This window comes from Pan troglodytes, chromosome 12 (assembly GCF_028858775.2).
Source record: "Pan troglodytes isolate AG18354 chromosome 12, NHGRI_mPanTro3-v2.0_pri, whole genome shotgun sequence".
Lineage (NCBI taxonomy): Eukaryota > Metazoa > Chordata > Mammalia > Primates > Hominidae > Pan > Pan troglodytes.
In genome coordinates this window covers 25229092-25250236 of record NC_072410.2, presented here as the reverse complement: position 1 = coordinate 25250236, position 21145 = coordinate 25229092, and the positions used below count along the sequence as shown (strand labels likewise).

At 37.9% G+C, this 21145-nt stretch overlaps 1 protein-coding gene across 16 annotated transcripts in view; it reads right to left on the bottom strand.

The window, feature by feature from the left end:
* Positions 1-21145, bottom strand: part of TMEM131 (transmembrane protein 131) — a 241376-nt gene that overhangs the window by 157728 nt on the left and 62503 nt on the right. For all 16 annotated transcript variants that reach the window (XM_515638.8, XM_016949046.4, XM_016949047.4 and 13 more), the window contains one exon: positions 13354-13415. In XM_515638.8, coding sequence (XP_515638.3) covers positions 13354-13415 — 62 coding nt within the window. The remainder of the gene's footprint in view (positions 1-13353; positions 13416-21145) is intronic.

Below are 21145 nucleotides of genomic sequence, written 5' to 3'. Positions count from 1 at the left end.
CTGTTTTGTGTTTTGGGTTTTAATTTGCATTGCCTGGTGGCTAATAATGTTGAACAGCTTTTCATGTCCTTTTTACCATCTGTATTTCCCCTTCAGGGAAATGTGTGCTCATGTCTTTTCCCTGTTTCCTTTATTTTTATACTATTGAGTTTCGAGAGTTCTTTCTATATTCCAGAAACTAGGTCCATTGTCAGATATGTGACTTGCAAATATTTTCTCCTAGTCTATATTTATCTTTACATCTTCACATGGTCTTTTGCAGAGAAAGGTTTTGTTTGTTTGTTTTTGTGAGACCAGTCTGGCTCTGTTGCCCAGGCTGGAGTGCAGCGGTGTGATCATGGCTCACTGCAGCCTTGATGTCCCAGGCTCAAACGATTCTCTGCTTCTGACTCCTGAGTAGCTGGGACTACAGGTGCACACCACCACACCCGGCCAATTTTTTATTTATTTTATTTACTTACTTTTTATTTTACTAGAGACAAGGTCTCACTATGTTGCCTAAGCTGGTCTTAATTAAACTTCTGGGCTCAATGGATCCTCTTCCCTTGGCCTCCCAAAGTGCTAGAATTACAGGCATGAGGTACTGTGTCTGGCCCAGGGCAAGTTTTAAATTCATCGATCTTTCCTTTATACATTGCACATCTGGTATTAATTCTTTGGTGTCAAGAACTCTTTGCCTAGCCCTGTAAGCTGAAGCTTTACTCCTAGTTTTATTCTCCCTAAAGGTTTTATTATAGTTTTACATTAAGTCCATGATCCATTTTGAGTTAGTTTTTGTTTAAGGTGTGAGATCTTTCTATATTCAGACTTTCCATACCATTTTAGTATTCTGTGGTATCCTTTATTCCTAGTTTTTAAGGCTGTTTCTTATTTTATTTTAATAAAATAAAATTTTGCCTGTTGCCCAGGCTGGAATGCAGTGGCGTGATCTCAACTCACTGCAACCTCTGCCTCACGAGATCAAGCAATTCTCCTGCCTCAGCCTCCCACGTAGCTGGGACTACAGGCATGTGCCAGCACGCCCAGCTAATTTTTTTTAATTTTTAGTAGAGATGGAGTTTCACCATGTTGGTCAGGCTGGTCTCAAACTCCTGACCTCAAATGATCCACCCGCCTCGGCCTCCCAAAGTGCTGGGATTATAGGCGTGGGCCACGGCACCCAGCCTTAAGGCTGTTTCCGAACCCGCTATTTATTCTTCTTTTGTACCACTTATTGTACTACAACAGAGGGCAGGAAATAGTAGTAAAGGGAGAATCAAAATGGGGATGAAGTGGGGAACAGGTATTTCTGAGAAGACTCAAAATTTAAAGTAGAAAATAAAAACCTGTGTTCAAACACCAGCTCTGCCCTCACTAGCCAAATACCCTTGGGGAAAGTCTGTAAAAGCAGCATTCTGCCAACTACAAGGAGCTGCAGAGCTGTTGGCCTCTGATGATGGCTTTCTAGTGTCCCACCCACTTCTCTCTTCAGCCACAGGTAATCAACTTGACATGACATGAAGTGGCTGTTTTGAGTACAAAATTAGTTGTAATACTGTAAAACTGATAATGTAGAGTGAGAAAATCTAGCTTTGTTTGCAGAGAGAAAAATAACTGAAAAAACAAAAAGCACTACCTTGTAGTACATTTACGTAGTGGGATACAAGGGTAATGACCCCTGCTATTGCAGAGCGGTTAAAAACTTAGGCTTCAGAGTCAAATGCTTGGTTTTCAATTCTAGCTTTATCACTTAATAATCATTTATTTGGTTAGGTTGAACTCCCTGCACTTTAATATGCTCACCTATAAAATGATCATAAAATGAATACCATCTCATGTATTTAATAATTTAGAAGAGTACCTGACACTTGTCAACACCCAATAAATATGACTTATATTTATTATTTTTTCACATTTTTCAAATTTTCTACAAGCTTATATTTCTTTTATAATAGAAGTCCTTTAATTTAAAACAAAAGATGAGTACTTCTAGGTCTCCTTACAAGTCAAAATCACAGCTCCTTCTCCATTTCCTTTTCTCCTGGGAGAACATTAAAGCCCATTTCCAAGACAATTTAGAAAAGAAGTTGGTAATCTATTAGCTCATGAGCCAAATCCAGTCTTCTGCCAGCTTTTGCAAATAAAGTTTTATGCCCATTTCTCACATACTGTTACGGCAGCTTTCACACTACGATGACCAAAGTTGAATAGTTGTGATAGAGACCATTCGGGACACAAACCCTGAAGTAGTTAATATCTGGCCCTTTACCGAAAAAGTTTGCCAACATCTGGCTTAGATCAACAGAAATAATGCCACAATATCTTATTTCCAGAATCATTAAGTCCCTACATAAGAAAATCTGTGACCTAAAAATCTAAGGCAATCTGGCATAGCATGTCCTCAAGAAAAATACAGACAATGTACAGTCCCACTAGTGAACTGCAGTACAATTCTGATGCTAACCATCTGCATTAGTCTGTTCTCACACTGCTAATAAAGACATACCCAAGACTGGGTAATTAATTCATAAAGAAAAGAGGTTTAACTGACTCACAGTTCTGCAGGGCTTGGGACGCCTCAGAAAACTAACAATCATGGCGGAAGGGGAAGCAAACATATTCTTCTTCACATGGCAGCAGCAAGAAGTGCTGAGCAAAGGGGGAAAAGCCCCTTATAAAACCATCAGATCTCATGAGAACTCACAATCACAAGAACAGCATGGGAGTAACCGCCGCCATGATTCAATTACCTCCCAGCAGGTTCTAGCAAGCTTCAGTATCCAGAGTTTCATCAGGTAGGTAAGGTATGGCTGATTCAATCACTGACCACCATGTGACCCAACTCACATTTCAGCTTCCCTAGAGGAGGTGGGTTGGCTCAAAGCCCAACCCTCTAATCACATGATTGGTTTTTTTTGTTTTTTTTTTTTTTTTTTTTCTTGAGACAGAATCTTGCTCTGTCACTGAGGCTGGAGTGCAGTGGCACGATCTCGGCTCACTACAACCTCCGCCTCCCGGGTTCAAGCAATTCTGTGTCAGCCTCCCGAGTAGCTGGGACTACAGGCGCATGCCACCATGCCTGGCTAATTTTTGTATTTTTAGTAGAGACGGGTTTTCACCATGTTGGTCACGCTGGTCTCGAACTCCCGACCACAGGCGATCCACCGGCCTCAGCCTCCCAAAGTGTTGGGATTACAGGTGTGATCCACTGCGCCCGGCCAACATGGTTGGTTTTTCTGATGACCAACCCCCATCTTGAGTATTCTCATTAGGTATAAACTCAGATGTGATCCAAGGGACTCATGAATAACAAAGACACTCTTATTATTAAGCAAATTCCAAGATTTAGAGCATCTTCAGGACCAGAGACAAAGACCAGATTACTGCACAACTAGCTATGAAATCTTCTTGCCAAGAAAAACAAATGAATTTAAACCTAATCAAGACTCTAGATTTAGCTAACAGTTTACAGAAAATTCACACCATAAGTGAATGTTAAATGACACCAAGAGGATGAAAATAACCAAACTGAGAATGTAGGAAATCCTACAGACAAATGAGCCAATTTGATTAACAACAACAACAACAACAAAAACAACAACAAAAAGGCGGGTGGGGGAAATAGCATAAAGGAGACTTAGGAGACATAGCAACCAAATGCAATGTGTAGACCTTGTCTCGATCCTGTTTTGGACAAACCAAACGCAAAAAGGCATTTCTGAAGCAGTGGAAGAAAACTGAACACAGACCAACCAAGTCTGATATGATATATCAAGCATTCTGGTTATCTACTGCTGCATAATAAAGCAGTCTAAGGTTTAGCGGCTTAAAACAACAATTTATTCTCACTTAAAGTCTCTTTTGTCTTGCAGTTACATGTGATTTCAGGCAGCATTTATCTGAAAGTTCAAATGTGTTGGTTGTCTAAGATGGCTCATTCACGTGATGGGAAAGTGATGCTGGCTGTCAGCTGGGAGCTCAGCTGGGACTGCTGACCAGAAGACTACATGTGGCCTTTCCATGTGGCTTAAGTTTCTCACATCACGGTGATTCACTTCCCAAAAGAAACGTTCCAAAACTGACAGACCCAGGTAGAAGTTGTCAAGCTTCATAAGATTTAGCCTTAGTGGTACCAAAATGTTCTGCCACAATGCATTAGTCAAAACATTATTATTATTGTTCTACAGAGTATACATTCATTTAGTTATCCACACACTTAAACATTTTTAATGTTCTTTATTCCTTTGCGTTTCTGAGCTTCTAAAATCATTTACCTGTATTATTTCCTTTGGCACAAATTTTCTGGTGACAAATTCTCTCCATTCTTATCTATTTTAAAATGTCTATTTCACTTTCATTTGTAAAGGATATTTTCATTGGGTATAGAATTCTAGTTTGGCAAATTTTTTCAGTAAATTTTATTATATATTATTTTTGCCTCTCATTGTTTCAGTCTATAAGTCAGCTGTCAGGCTAATTCTACCTTCTTTGAAGGTCTCTCTTTTTCTCTAGTTGCTTTGAGAATGTATCTCTTTGGCTTTGACTTTTCTTTTTTTGAGATGGAGTTTCACCTTTGTTGCCCACGCCGGAGTGCAATGGCACGATCTTGGCTCACTGCAACCTCCGTCTCCCGGGTTCAAGCGATACTCCTGCCTTAGCCTCCTGAGTAGCTGGGATTACAGGCATGTGCCACCATGCCTGGCTACTTTTGCATTTTTAGTAGAGACAGGGTTTCACCATATCGGTCAGGCTTGTCTCGAACTCCTGACCTCAAGTGATCCACCCGCCTCAGCCTCCCAAAGTACTGGGATTACAGGCATGAACTACTGCGCCCAGCCTGGCTTTGATTTCCAATATTTTTTCTATGAACAGCTCAGATCTCCCTACAAGGAAGAACTTGGCATTCAGTTGTGAAAAACACTGTTGGCTACCAGCCTCCACCTATGTACTCTGGGATCAACTGTGGCATTTGAGGTAAGGCCACGTTCTTCTTGGGCTCCTCCCAGACAATGAATGAGCACAGCAGGTATACTAGGGCCTGGCCAACTCTACCCAGTGCAGGATGCTTCCAATGGGCAATCTTTGCTCCAGAGCTCCCCACTGGGTTGGCCGAGATTCTGCATCACAGTCTGAGACTCTCCTTGCCCAATCCTGCTTTCTTTAGCTTATTTTTCACAGGCAGTAGCCCTCAATCTCTTGCACTCCTAATTCTGTCTCAGGATCTTGTTGAGAACTCAAACTGACATGTGATAAAGGCTATCTTGGGTGGGGGTGGCAAAGGGGGCAGTGAAGAAAAAATCGTATCTAACCGTGAAATATTGAATGTTGTATTTCTGAGATGAGGAAAGTGTCAAAGAGGACTACTAAATAGCACTGTATTAACATCATATTGGCTGTAGCTAGTAAAGTTAAGGTAAGAAAAAGAAAAGGTAGAATGTGTGACAGTTGATTTTGAGTGTCAAACTGAAGAAATGTCATCAAGCTCAGATGATAGTTTATGGAGGTTGTTCAAAAGCATCTACAGCTAAGTTATTAGAATCAATAAGTAATTTAGCAAGTTTTCAGGATACACAGTAAATATATTAAAAGCAACCACATTTCTACATTTTATGTTGAGTCGTATGAATTGCCACTTTTATAGATCAATAAAGGCCGGGCATCAGCAATATGCTTCAACCTAATAATGACAAAAAGCGAACATTTTGAAAAAATGTCACTTACAATAGTATTAAAAAATACCAAAGCCCCAGAAATAAATCTATCGAAAGATGTTCAAGATCTTTATGCAGAATATAAAATTATGAGATAACGAAGACCTAAATAAGTTGAAAAATATACTGTCTCAGACTGTCAGACTGAATACTGAAAATTCTGAAAGATTTTTAATTCTTGCCAAATTGATCTTCAGATTCTGAGTGACGCTAATAAAAAATCCCGATTGTGTGTGTGTGTGTGTGTAAAGCTAATTGAAAAGATACATATGGAAGGCAAAGAACTGAGAATAACCAAGACATTACTGAGAAGAATAACAAAGTGTCAGGATTTGTTCTACCAAATATCAAAACTTTAAAAACTATAGTCATTAAAACGGTGACCCTGGTATTAGGATAGACAAATAAGCCAAAGAAATCCAATACAGTGCCCAGAAACAGGCTCACACATATATGGACACTTGATTTATGAATAAGGTGTCACTGACAAATACTAGGGAAAGAAAACATTGGGAAATAGTCAATAAAGGATGCTGAGACAATCAAATACAAGAAATAAAATCTTGATCTCACATCAATAACAAAAATTTATTCCAGATGGAATTTGAGCTAACTATGAAAGGCAAAACAGTAAAATTCTAGAATACAGGAGAATATCTTCACGACCTTGGGATAGAAAAACATTGAACAAGACACAAAATAAAAAAGTATTAACCATAATGGAAAATACTGACAGACTGAACTTCATTAAAATTAAGAATTTCTGTTCACTAAAAGTCACCATTACATAAGCCAAAAGGGCAATCCATCCAGTGAGAGAAGCTATTTTCAATATATGTAACCAATAAAGAACTCATGTAATGGAACTGATTTTTGTTACTGGTGTGAGGTTACGGCTCCAGGAAAGATCTTGTATTCAGAACTTATAAAGAACCTCTACAAAACAATGGGAAAAAAGACATGCAAACCAACAGCAAAATGGGTAAAAGACTTAACGGATGTCACAAAGGAAGATATCCAAATGGTCAAGTAAACATGAAAAGTTGCTCAGCTTTATGAGAAATCAGGGAAACAAAAATAAAATGGAAATTACAGATCATTAGCCATTCTCCAGAACAGAAGGAGGGAAGGAAGAAAACACTTTACAAAGTTGTTGCAGAGGAATTCCTGATGACAGGTTTGCAAACTAAAACAACCACTTTGGAAAACTATATGCATTATCTATTAAAATGGAAGATACACATACTCTATGACAGTGGTCCCCAACCTTTCTGGCACCAGGGACTGGTTTCATGGAAGACAATTTTTCCATGGATGGGGGGTTAGTGGGGTGGTTTCAGAATAAAACTGTTCCACCTGAAATCATCAGGCACTCGTCAGATTCTCCTAAAGCACGCGCACAACCTAGATCTCTCATGTGCAGTTCACAATAGGGTTTGCACTCCTATGAGAATCTAATGCCACCACTGATCTGACAGGAGGCTGAGCTCAGGAGGTAATGTTCAGTTGTTCACCCACCACCTGCTGTGCAGCCCTGTTCCTAACAGGCCACAGACCGGTACTGGTCCATGGCATGGGGGTTGGGGATCCCTACTCTATGACCCAACAACTGCATTCTAATCCCTCAGAAAAAATTCATTTGAACACATATATTATGTTCACCAAGAGACAGCATTATTCTTAACAGCAAAAAACAAGAAGCAACCAAAATACACATAAACAGCAGAAATAATACATAAATTGGGGCATATCCATACAATGCAACACTATTCAGCAATGAAACTGAAGTAACTACAGTTACACTCAACACATAATGCTGTGAATCTTAGAAACATAATGCTGAGAAAAAGGAGCCAGAAAAAAAAAATACAAACTGTATGAACTTCAAAAAATATGTGACCCTGTAGTATTTAGAGATATACAATCAGATGTTAAAATTACAGGGAAAGGCAATTATTATAAAATTCTGGAAAATGGCTAACTTTATAGGTAGTAACTAGGAGAGAGCTTGAGGGGAAACTTTGGAGGGTAATGGCCTGTTTTTAGTTTTTAATCTGGGTGGTGGTTACACAGGTATTTGCCTTGCATTCCCTCCCCAAATTTAAGCATCTATATGTAAATTATATCTCACAATAAACACTTTAAAGAAAAAAAATTAATGAATCAAAATCGTATACTCTTTGCAAGAAGGCTCAATATAGGTTCTCTAATTAAGTGGTTAGAATTCCATTTATAAAACATGGCTTTTGCCAGGCACAGTGGCTCACACCTGTAATCCCAGCATTTTGGGAGGCCAAAGCAGGTGGATCACTTGGGGTCAGGAGTTCGAGACCAACCTGGCCAACATGGTGAAACTCTGTCTCTACTAAAACTACAAAAGTTAGCTGGGTGTTGTGGCACACGCCTGTAATCCTGGTGGCTGAGGCAAGAGAACTGCTGGAACCCAGGAGGCAGAGGCTGCAATGAGCTGAGATTGCTCACTGCACTCCAGCCTGGGTGACAGAGCGAGACTCCATCTCAAAAAAAGTAAATAAATAAAAATAAAATAAAATAGGACTTTAAGTTTTAAAAGACAAAATTCTGCCAGGCATAGTGGCTCAGGTCTATAATCCTAGCATTTTGGGAGGCTGAGATGGGAGGACTGCTTGAGCCCAGGAGTTTGAGACCAGCCTGGGCAACATAGTGAGACCCTACCTCTATAAAAAATGAATAATTAGCCAGATGTGGTGGCATGTGCCTGTAGTCCCTGCTACTTGAGAGGCTGAGGGAGGAGGGTCACTTGAGCCTGGGAGGTTGAGACAACAGTGAGCCATGATTGTGCCACTGGCCTCCAGCATGGGTAACAGAGCAAGACACTGTCTTTTTTAAAAAAAAAAGACAAAATTCTGTTTGTGTTTTCAACTCACAAACATTCTAGAGCTTGCTTTCCAAAATTTTAAAATTCTGTTTATTATTCTGGCAGGATAGTGAAAAAAATACAGAGCTAGCTTTTTTCCTGAGCTTTATCTTCATATAAAAAAGTTAGATTAGGCCGGGCGCAGTGGCCTAATCCCCGCACTTGGGGAGGCTGAGGCGGATGGATCACGAGGTCAGGAGATTGAGACCATCCTGGCTAACACGGTGAAACCCCGTCTCTACTAAAAATACAAAAAATTAGTCGGGCGTGGTAGCGGGTGCCTGTAGTCCCAGCTACTCAAGAGGCTGAGGCAGGAGAATGGCGTGAACCCAGGAGGCAGAGCTTGCAGTGAGCCGAGACTGCGCCACCGCGCTCCAGCCTGGGTGACAGAGCGAGACCCCATCTCAAAAAAAAAAAGTTAGATTAGAGGCCGAGCATGGTGACTCACATCTGTAATCCCAGCACTTTGGGAGACCAAGGTGAGAAGATGGCTTGAGGCTAGGAATTCAAGGCCAGCCTGGGCAACATAGACCTCTGTCTCTATAAAAAATACAAAAAATTAGATGGGTATGGTGGCATGTGCCTGTAGTCCCAGCTACTCTGGAGTCTGAGGCAAGAGGTTCACTTGGGCCCGGGAGGTCAAGGTTGCAGTGAGCTGTCATTGCGCCACTGCAAACCAGCCTGGGCAATAGAGTGAGACCCTGTCTCTATGACCTGTGTGGTCAGTCAGCTGTGGAGCTCCGTATGCTGGCCAAGCTCTGATGTGCTCTCTGGACCTCCAAGGTCAGGACGTGGGGGTCCACTGGCCCTGTGGGGACAGGCATGCATTTTTTACCCCAGCTCAGCCACCATCTCCCTGCCTGTGGTACACCTGGCCCCTGTCCCCACCACATCCCACCACCTGTACAATGGGACCCTTGGGTACCATGCCATCAGTTGCTGGTGAGGCCCAGGTGAGTTCGTTCCTGTAATGCCCTTAGGAAAGTACCTGTCACCAGAAATTTTTAAAGCTCTCAAGGTGATTCCAATGCGGAGCTGGGGCTGAGATGCTCCAGGTTTTGAGGACTTTGGCCAAGGGCGTGAACCTCTTAGAGGAGGAATGGCTGGGCAATAATGGGGGCTTTGCCCACCACTTTAGCTCAGGACTCTCAACCCCCCTTTTAAAATGAGGTGCAAAATAAATTTAAGGGACTTGAACTCAGGGAACACTTTTTTGTAGTTGTTGATACAGAATCTCACTCTGCTGCACAGGCTGGAGTACAGTGGCACAATCACAGCTCACTGCAGTCTCGACCTCCCAGGCTCAAGCGATCCTCCTGCCTTAGACACCAGAGTAGCTGGGACCACAGGTGTGTGCCAACACACCTGGCTAATTTTTTGTATTTTTTTTGTAGAGACAAGGTTTCCCTATATTTCCCAGGCTGGTCTTGAACTCCTGGACTCAAGCGATTGACCCGTCTCAGCCTCCCAAGGTGTTGGGATTACAGGCGTGAACCACTGTGTCCACCCCTGCCTCTATTTTTTTTCAAAAGAAAGTTAGATTAGGAAGCAGATTCAGGTTTACTAAATTATGCTTGTAAATGAAAGAATCTTTTGTTATTCCATTTTATAATCTTTCAAAGGAACAGGTTAGAAGAGCCAACCATTCTGATCAGTTAGGATGGGAATGATGGTTTGAGATACCTGACCAGGGCATCCTGTGGTTATAGCCTTAATGTGGATTTCTTCTGTTGAGATGCAGATTCCTCAGAGTCCGTGTCATCTTAGGAATGGTCTGATCTTTATGTATTCTGGATGCTAAATCTTAGTCCAGCCAAACAGGAATGACAATGGCCAAAGCATCAACTATAGAAAACATGATCTATGGGGGTTATAATTTCTATTCATAACAAGTGCAAACCCATGGAATATCTGAGAGCACTGCACATGCATCATGCCGTGGAGAGTTTTGAAATTAGACATGGTGAGTATGGTACTTACTGGATACTGAATTCCTGCTCTAGCAATTGAGTACTACAGAATAAATTATTTAACTTCCATAAACCTAATTTTCCTTATCTAAAAATAAAGAAAACAAGTCTAATCTTTTTGGCAATTTTTAAAATTTATTTTTTACTGATTTCTTATCAGTTGATTTTTGAGGATTAAAAAAATTACTATGAGTTGGCTGGGTGCGGTGGCTCACACCTGTAATCCTAGCACTTTGGGAGGCCGAGGCGGGCGGATCATGAGGTCAGGAGATTGAGACCATCCTGGCTAACATGGTGAAACCCCGTCTGTACTAAAAATACCAAAAAAATTAGCTGGGCATGGTGGCAGGCGCCAGTACTCCCAGCTACTTGGGAGGCCTAGGCAGGAGAATGGTGTGAACCCGGGAGGCAGAGCTTGTGGTGAGCCGAGATCGCGCCACTGCACTCCAGCCTGGGTGACAGTGCGAGACCCTGTCTCAAAAAAAAAAAAAAAAAAAAAAAAAAAAAAAAAAAAAAAAAAAAATTACTATGAGCCAAGCCACATGAATGTACATGAATTGCAGATCTAAGAAGGAATGTTCTTGGGCAAAATTCACATTTTAAATAATGTAAAACAAGGTTGTTGCTTTGACACTCTCCCTGCTTTAGCTTAAATTTAAATTAGAGAAAGGATATATATTCTGCCATAGAAATGCTACATGTACATTTTTCTGTTCTAATCATAGCATAAGAAACCAGGAGTTATTTAAAATCGTTAAACCTATTGGTAAATTATAGTCGGAAAAAGATAACATTATGTCAAAATAAAAACTGTTTCTGAGAAACACTCTTCAACATTAAAATGAACAATTTTACATCTATTCAAAAGGGTCTTCTATTCAGCTATTTAGGGGCCATATACTATATTATATAGCATCTCAATATTAGACATTCTGTAGGAGTCTTAGGTTTTTTTGTGGCTTAAGTAACCAATTGATACTACTTGCCCTCAACATTTTTCTAGACCAAAATTACCTTTGCCACAGAATTCTGAGATCTCACCCAAGCTCCTGTCCAAGCATCTGAGCAGATCCAAAGACTATTAGTGAATCACATCCCAGTTCACAAGCTTTTCCATAGCCAACTCCATCTAGATACAAATTAGCAGCCTCCCTCAGCAAAAATACAAATCATGCTCCAGAATTTTTAGAATGGATTATCAACCTGCAACCTAGATGTCCAGTTTCTAACAGACACAAATCCTTCCTCAATCAATACAGAGCAACCACACTTAGGGAATTTTCCAGAAATTCAGTCCTGATTTGCCTGCCATCCAGATCCTATAAACAACCACCTAAAGGGAGATATTTAAAACATTTGTTCCCATAGGTTCTCCAAGTTCTCACCTTGAAACAGATTAAAGAACTAGAAAAAAGAGACTTAAGATCATTTTTAAGTAGGAAGGCTTTATAAAATTAGAGCTCATTATGTTCAGTTTTTATTCAGTTTTAAAATATACAAAGCTGACTCTAGGCAAATACTATGCAACCACTCTCTATTACATTTCTCAACACCTCTTACATAAAGATAAGAATGATAAATTTATTTAAAAATTTAGAAGCAAGAGAAGTTTGTCTTCCAAAAGACTTACTAGCTTCATTGCCAGAGAAAAAGATTCTTAAAATCTATCACTTTTTTTCTCGCTCTCTTCATCTGGTTTAATGTATAAAATGTAATCTAAATGTATGCTAAAATGCAAATAAAAATCTTGTTCCATGTCCCTAGTATAATTATTTTCTCTATTGTCTTGATTTAATTTTAATTTTTACTTTCCTGTCTTTATTATAAACTACAGGAAATATTTTTCCAAAATTATTTAGGTCACTTAGTTATAAATAAATTAAAAATACTACAGGTAGTATTATGTACTAAAGAGACTAACAATCACATCTAGAAGGAGAACACTGGGATTCTCGTGCCAGTCCCAGTACCACAAAGTCATGGGATCTTGATCACCTTTCCTAACCTAAGCATTGTTTTCCCTTGAATATAAAACTAATTAAAAAAGTATCAGTCATGCTGGCAAACAGCATGTTACTTGAAAAAAACAGTTATCATTACAAAGTTATTAAGGACAAGCACAGAATATGACAAAAGTTTGTAAGAAAGGAGAAAACACCTAGCCATAAGAAATCAGAGGGTTAGTTAAGATGGCATTTACTCTGTCTTTCAGCTCTGAAATTCTCAAACTCATTTTTAGCTGGGAAGCCTGAAATAGGCTTCATGGTGATATCTGAACTAGGTCTGAAAGGAAGGACAAGACATTTATTGGATTATACTTTCAAATTTTATGTATATTTAAATGATGTGACTTAGGATGGCAAGTAGAAGTACAGCATAGGTAAAATCTATAGTACTTATTCTCCCTAGAGAGGTTCTCTTCTAGATAAATATTTTGAGATTCTCCATCTGAATTCACACTCAGAGAACCCCTGCTCCTGATCTGAAGAGAACCCCAGGTCCTGATCTGACCCCTTCCCCTCAGATCCACAGGCACAAACACTTGCCACAGACTGATGATGTACTTATTTACAAGGTTTTAATACCACAATGAGTTTGCATTTTAAAGAAATATTTAATCTAAAAGATAACTCACGTAACTGCAGAGGTTTTTATATTACTAAAGACTCTACTGATCTATCTTCAAAGCTCATAAAATATAAATATATTTCAGATAAACCAATTACATTTTTAAAAGAAAAATAACCAGATATTATTCAAGGCTTAACAATAACTTCTCTACTCAAAAAAAAATTACCTGTAGTAGCCCTCCATCATCAAAACGCAGTACTTCTATTATGCTCTCTGACTGAACGAATGCTGTGAAGAAAACAAAACATACCATCACTTACAGGAACATAAATTTAATTTTCATAACATCTTTGACCTTAAAGTTAATTAATATAATTTTATATCTAAAAATGGACTGCTTAATGGTGATGGTTGAAAAGAAAAATATGACTAATACTTCAGAATTTTACAAACTAAGAAATACTTTAAAATAAAACAAATAATAAAGTAACTTCAACAACCTACAGGCTATATGCATCAACTTCAAAATATCCATTACTGTTATATTATGAGAAAGCACAAAACAGTCAAATTCAACAAGATGCAACTAATTATTTTCCCTGATAGATTAATTGAAAATATCAAAAGCATACAGAAAAGATCACTACAGTATTATATTTCCCCCAAGAAATGATCAGCTGAAATTCGGTATCATCTGCTTTTTTCTAGTGATGATATGACCTGGGATCCACAGTCAAAGGGATTTGGTGAGGAACTGGGCAGGGAAAATAGCAAAAGATTATTCTGATCCAAGAAACAGCAATGCAAAGGTAATATATTTAAAAGCTAACATAGTTATACCATACAATCTGGCGATCGTGCTTCTAGTATTGACTGAACTGATTTGAAACCTTACATACAAAAATCTACATACAATTCCTTAAAGCAGTTTTATTCATAATCACCAAAATCTGGGCATAGTCAAGATGGCCATCAAAGGTGAACAGACAAACTGTGGTATATCTATACAATGGAATATTACTAAAAGAAAAGGCTACATACTGTATGCTTCCAAGTACATGACATTCTGGAAAAGGCACAATTATGGAGATAGTAAAAAGACCAGTGGTTGCTAGGAGATCAGGGGGAGATGGGAAAGGTTGAATAAGTGAAGCACAAATATATTTTAGGGTGGTAAAACCATTCTTTATCAAATTGTAATGGTGGATACAGGACATGATACATTTGTCAAAACAGAACTTCACAGCACAAAAAGTGAATCTAAATGTATGCAAATTTTAAAAATTTATTTAGAAGACTGGGAGACTCCAGGATGGAATGCATAAAATGACAAAACAATTTAACTGTATTACAAATGAATGAATCAACCTTACTGAAGTGGGGGGAGAGGGGAGAGTGCTCACCTAAGTAATTCTGGAAATGAGTAGAATCTGTAAGACTAAAGGCAAAAGAAACCATACACACGCAATGTATTCTAGTTAATAATGCTTTTTCCCATGGGAGTTTGGGTTAACCATTCTGATGCCACTATACATGTACACTGAAATCGAACAATTAAGTACACAGATGGTGGATACTGGGAGCCAGGTGTCTCACAGTTGGAACAGCAATTTATACAGAAACAAGGCGGGGGAGGCCAAAATGATCCAGGTGGTAATGGTTAAAAGTCAGTGATATCAGTATGAATTCATGTTTAGTGAAACATATACATTATTACATACATATAAGAATATTTATAGATGTGTATATTCATAGGTTAGTATATATACATGTATTTCCTTGCTCTGTCAGCTCTAAGAGCCTAAAGCAATGACATGCCAATAGCAAAGAACACACCTGGAACTCAGATCTTGTGTTCTAATATTATTTTCCAATAAAAGAAACCAGGGCTTCCTGGAGCAATGGCTGATTTGAGGACAGGGGCAGGAAATACACGAGATGAGAATGGAGCATCCTACAGTGCCAGAAAGTAAAAAATAGAGAAAACCACCCAAATCCTACACTGATGGGGATAGAGAATGGAAGGTAAGAATCAACAGAAAGAGCTCCCAAATGACCAAAGCTGAAACGATCTGAGCAACAAAATGAAGAAGTACTAGATGTAGCCCAAAGTATAAAATAAATATCCATAAACCCATATTGCTATAAATTGCTGAATAAATGGGAGAAAAGGGACAAATTTCACATGCAGAATTTCAACTATGTGATATTTCGTTTGGCTTAATATGGAATTCACTGACTCCCATTTGTTGGTCTTTTGGAAATCAGGGAAGACACTCACTGTCCCACATATGTACCTGGCTGTTCTGGTATGACAAAAGTGGACAGTCAAGCAGCAGAATAAGATACTAGTTAATTAGATTACATTACCTCGTTGGATGTTTTTTCTGCCTGCCAAGCATCCTTTTCTCCTTAGTCTAGTAGTCACATCCTGATTTTATTTTGGGAAAACTCCTGTCCTCCATTTCCTGTGTTTCTCTTCAATGACAGTGCCAACCTGCTCCACTTCTATTCATCCCCTACCAGTCTGTGGCATATAGAGAATATTCAATAAATACTGAAAGCATGAATGATGTCCCACCTTTTTGCTCAGGTACAATAAGCACTGGCATTTGTACTTACTGATGCAAATGACCTTTTTCTGGTTATGTTATCTCTAGTCCTGGCTTATAGTGGAATTTCAATATCAAGATCAGAGCTAATGGCTCCAACAGAATTACTGACACAGTATACTTAGAATGTCTCTAAGTAAAGTGATAAACTCATTACAAGAAAGGACTATGAATATAAAAGGCTCTGTTCAGCTCACCCAACCCATTCCTCACCTGTTCCCCCCACTTTTTAACACAAACTGAAATTTCACAGGATCCAGAGAATTTTTTGGTTATTCCCTACTGAACACAAATTTATTGACATAAGAACACAATGAACTAACAAGAAATAACTGAACAGCCAGATGTTCACAATGTAAAAGACATAAAGTCAAGGCCTCTAATTAGAAGCTTTATGTCTAATTGGCAGAGGAAACCAACAAGAAACAACTGGAAACGAGCTATAGGTGGCTGCTATTAGAGTTCCAATAGAACGACCACTGAATGAGTTCCCACCATTGAGCCAGAAGAAATGCTGATCTAACTGAAGAGAACTACATAAAGGCAGTAGTTTGGGTATACTGCTTTTTAAATCAGAAGCTTTAAAAATATATAAAAATTCTATTATGAATTGTGAATTCATATTTTTAAAAGTATGTTATGTTAAAAATATGAATGTTAGTTAAATAAATTAATAACAGCAGCTGATTATAAAGTCTCAAAAGGAAAATACTATGTTACACATCACTGGCTTTCCTTAAAAGATGTAGAGATAAATAGGATTCAACTCTGGCATAAAACAAATTAACGTATTTTGCTTTAAACAGCCAATTATAATACCTTTCAATTATATGCCTCAAAAAATAGAACACTAGATATAGACTTAATCATTTCACATGCAGAGTTATTAAGCTATAAAATATAAAATGTAACAAAAGTCAGTCAAGTTATCACATCTCCAGATTCAAAACCAGAACTAGTAACAGCTTCCTCTCCCAAAAATATTTCCCCTAATTTTATGCTGTTAATGAATCCCAAACTTTCCTGATGTTCCCTAGTTCAAGCATCAAACAAATGTAATTGAAATAAAAATAAACTAATAATTACTGATCACTGTTGTTAAAATTCAAACTAACCCTATGACACAGACATTATGATCCCATTTTAAGGTAAAGAAATAGACACAGTGAGATATACTTAGCAAGAAAGTGGCTAGAGAAAAGTATGAATTCTGGCAATGTGAATCTGTGCTTCTAAACCCATCCCTATTTACTTTCAAAATAAACTTTACAGAATGCTCATGACTAACAGCACCTTTTAGCAACCAAATTTTTTTAATTGGGCATATATTTCTGACAATAAGTGAGGAAAGGAAGATTTATAAAGGAAAGAAAAGGATTTACATTTCTGGCTTTTATGATTCTACTCATATTTACTCTGAAGCTGGGCTCAGTAAGATCTACTTTAAGCTCCTCACACCGACCCACATCTCTAAGCTGTCTGTGAGTAACAAAGCCATTTATAATCAGTGTAAAAATGTCAATGTGTCAGTTGTTTCAAAATAGGAACACTTGCTTTCAAAACAGAAGTTCACAAACTGTTTACTTCCCTATTTCATTTAGTTAAGATTAAAAATATCTTTCACTTTAAAGACAAATCTTTGTCTACTAAGTTTTTGTTTTTTCTTTTAGGTGAAGATATTTTTCTGAATATTACAACTGATGAATAAATATAATTTGTGATTTTAATACATCTAAAATAACTCATGAAAAAAACAAATGCTGTAAATAACTAGTAGAAAAATTTATGCCATATTGTAGGGGGTGGTATCAGGCATTAGGAGCCTAGGTTGTCACTGCATATCTTTACCTTCTAGCCTTCACAATCTCCTAACCCACAAAAGGAGAAGGCTGGACTAGTCAAATCAGCGATTTTTAAACTTTCTTCTACAAAAACTAGGAACAGAAGAAAGGGCCACACAGGCAGGCCTCAGGAGGGTCCCCAAAGCTGTGTTACAGAGTCACCTTGCCTAGCATGCTGTTGTTATGGCTGGCATCTTCTCCTCCTTCAAGTCTCAGCCTTGACCCCACTCACAGTGTGGCCCTCCTTGGCTTCTCAGAGCAGCCCAGTTATCCTCTATTATATTCCCTATCTTAATTCTTATCACAATCTGTAAAAGTTCCTGGTTTGCTTGTCAATAATCTGTGCCTAGAAGCAAGTCTGAAAAACATAAGATAAGAAATTCTGGTTAGGATAATGACATTGTGCTTGAGCCCAGGGGGCAGAGGTTGCAGTGGGCTGAGATAGTGCCAATGCACTCCAGCTTGGGTGACAGAACAAGACCCTGTCTTAAAAAAAAAAAAAAAAAAAAAAGACACTGCTATTTTAGAATTCAACATTGTTAAATACATCAATATCTCTTTTATAGTTACACTTGCTCAATATTTTGTTTCAACAAAGGGCTCAATGGCAATTTTAAAACATCCTGGACTAGGTCCACATGGGTCCCTTCGAGCTTAAAGACATTTTATGATCAAAGCTTTCTTTCTTCCCTCATTAGTTTTATTATCTGAAAAATGTAACATATACTTGTCTTCTTGCCACATTAAAAGTACAAGGAAACTCATATAAGCCATATTTTAATTTTATCAAGACCACTCAATATCATCAACTTCCTAAAGAAGCTAATGCCCATGTTGTTTACTAAAACTCAAAATATAATCCTATGTAGTTCAGATGTGCAGGATATATACCATACATACATCTAAAAAGATGAGCCAGAAAGGTTTTTCAAAATTAATTTTACAGCTAAAGACAAAATACCATAATTAATTTTCACCTTATCCTAAAGTATCTAAGTCATCTAAAAAGATCTGTAAACTTCAGTTATAAAATGTAGAACTAATGCTCAAGAACCACCAACTACTCTTAGCAGCTTCAGTATCAGAAAATCACTAAAACTCTGAAGCTCGCACTGCAAATGCTCTAAAAACTAAGCTATTACTGGAACTACAGCCCAAAACAGTAGGCCCCAGTCAGGACCTATATGATAAACCTAAATAGGCTGACTGTTAAAACAAAGTATTTAAATGCAGTCATGTACCATGTAATGTTTTGGTCAACGATGGACTGCATAGATGATGGTGGCTCCATAAGATTATAATACTGTATTTACTGTACCCTTTTCTATGTTTAGATACACGAAAACTTGCCATTGTGTTACAACTGCCTACAGTATTCAGTATAGTAACATGTTGTACAGGCTTGCAGTCTAGGAGCAATAGGCTGTATCATATACCTTAGGTATGTAGTAGGCTATATCACCTAGGTTTGTGTAGGTACACTCTATGTTAGCACAATGATTAAATGGCCTAACACCACTTAGGATGTTTTCCACATTGAGTGATGCGTGACCACAGTACCCAAAGTCTCCAAACAGAAACACCAAGTGTCCATCACAGATGAATGGATCAACATGGCAGTTACATAATGAAATATTATTCAGCCACAAAAAAGAATGAAATTCTGATATATGCTACAACATGGATGGACCTTGAAAATATTATAGTAAGTGAAATAAGCTAGACAAAAAAGGGCAAATACTGTGCTTCTACTCACATGAAAAATCCAGAATAAGCAAATTCACGGGGACAGAAAGTAGATTAGAGGTTACTGGGCAACAGGGTAGGGGGAAGTGAGGAGTTGTGGCTTAATGGTTACTGAGTCTCTAGGGTAATGAAAAAAGAATGGTGGTGTTTGTATAACATTGTGATTAATGCTACTGAATTGTACACTTAAAATAGTTATAAATGCTGAATTTTATGCTACATACATGTTATTTTAAAAACTACAAAACTCATTAACTTAGACAAAAAAAAAATTACAAATTGAACCCAGCAATGTATAAAATTATGCATCACGACCAAGTGACTTTTACTCAAGGTATGCAAGACTCACCCAAAATTCAAAAACTGATCATTGTAATTCACCCCATCAACAGGCTAAAGAGGAAAAACACATGATCATATCAACTGACACAGAAAAAGTATTTGACAAAACCCAACAACTCTTCATGATAAAAACTCTCAAGAAGATAGGAGAAATGTAGAACTACCTCAATCTCAACCTCTAGGTAATATCCTTCTTACCAGTAAAAGACTGAATATATAGGCCCTGAGACTGGGAACATGTCAAGGATGTGGCTCCCACTCTATTCAACATGTGCTAGAAGTTCTGGCCACTTTAACAAGGCAAGGAAAAAAAAAAGACGAACACACTGGAAAGGAAATAAAACTCCCTAATTGCAGGCTACATACTTGTCTATGTAAAAACCCCAAGGACTCAAAAAGAAAAGTCCTTCTTAAAGGTAAGAAGTACATATAGCAAAGTTGCAGAATACAAGGTCTAAATCCTAAAATCCAGTACATTTCTATATACTAACAATGAATATGCAAAAATCAACATTAAAATGCCATTTACAACGCCATTTACGACTCCAAATAAAATGAAGTACCTCAGATATAAATCTAAGAAAGCATGCACAGGACATATGTACTGAAATATACAAAATGCTGATGAAATAAATCAAAGAAGATCTACATAAACAAGAAGACACACTATATTCATGGATTAAAAGACTCAAAATGTAAAGATGTTAATTCTTCCCAAATTAATCTGTGGGTTTAATGTAAACCCTGTAAAAATCCCAGGATAATTTTTTGTTGACAAGCTTATACAAAAAATTAGATAGGAACAAACCCTAGAATTGCTAAAAACAATCTTCAAAAACAAGAATAAAGTGAGAGGAATCACTCCACCAGACATTATGTCTTACTGCATAACTTCAGTAACCAAGGCAGTGTGATATTGGCAGAGGGATAGACACATAAATCACTTGCAGAGAGTAGAACACCTAAAAACGGAACCATATACGCCTCACTGGTTTTGACAAAATTGCAAAAGCAATTCATTGGAAGAACAGCTTTTCCAACAAATAGCACAGAAGCAATGAGACATCTATAGACCAAAACAATATTTTTCTTAAAGAACCCTGACCTAATCCTTACAACTTATATAAAAATTAACTCGAAATACATCACTGCTCTAAATTTAAAATGTAAAACTATAAAACTTTTTTAAAAGGATAGAGAAGATCTTCAGGATCTAAGGTTTGGCAGTGTTCCTAGAGTTGACACCAAAAGCACAATCCAGGAAAAAAAAATGATAAATTGTTGTACCTCATTCAAAATTAAAAACTTTGCCCTTCACATGACCCTGTTAAGAGTAGGACAGGACAAATTACAAAAAGGTATAAAATATTTGCAAACTACATATTTAACAAAAGTCTAAAGATCTAGGCTATATAAAGAACTCAAAAACAAACAGAAAAGAACAATCCAATAAGCAAGTGAAAAGATGTTCAACATC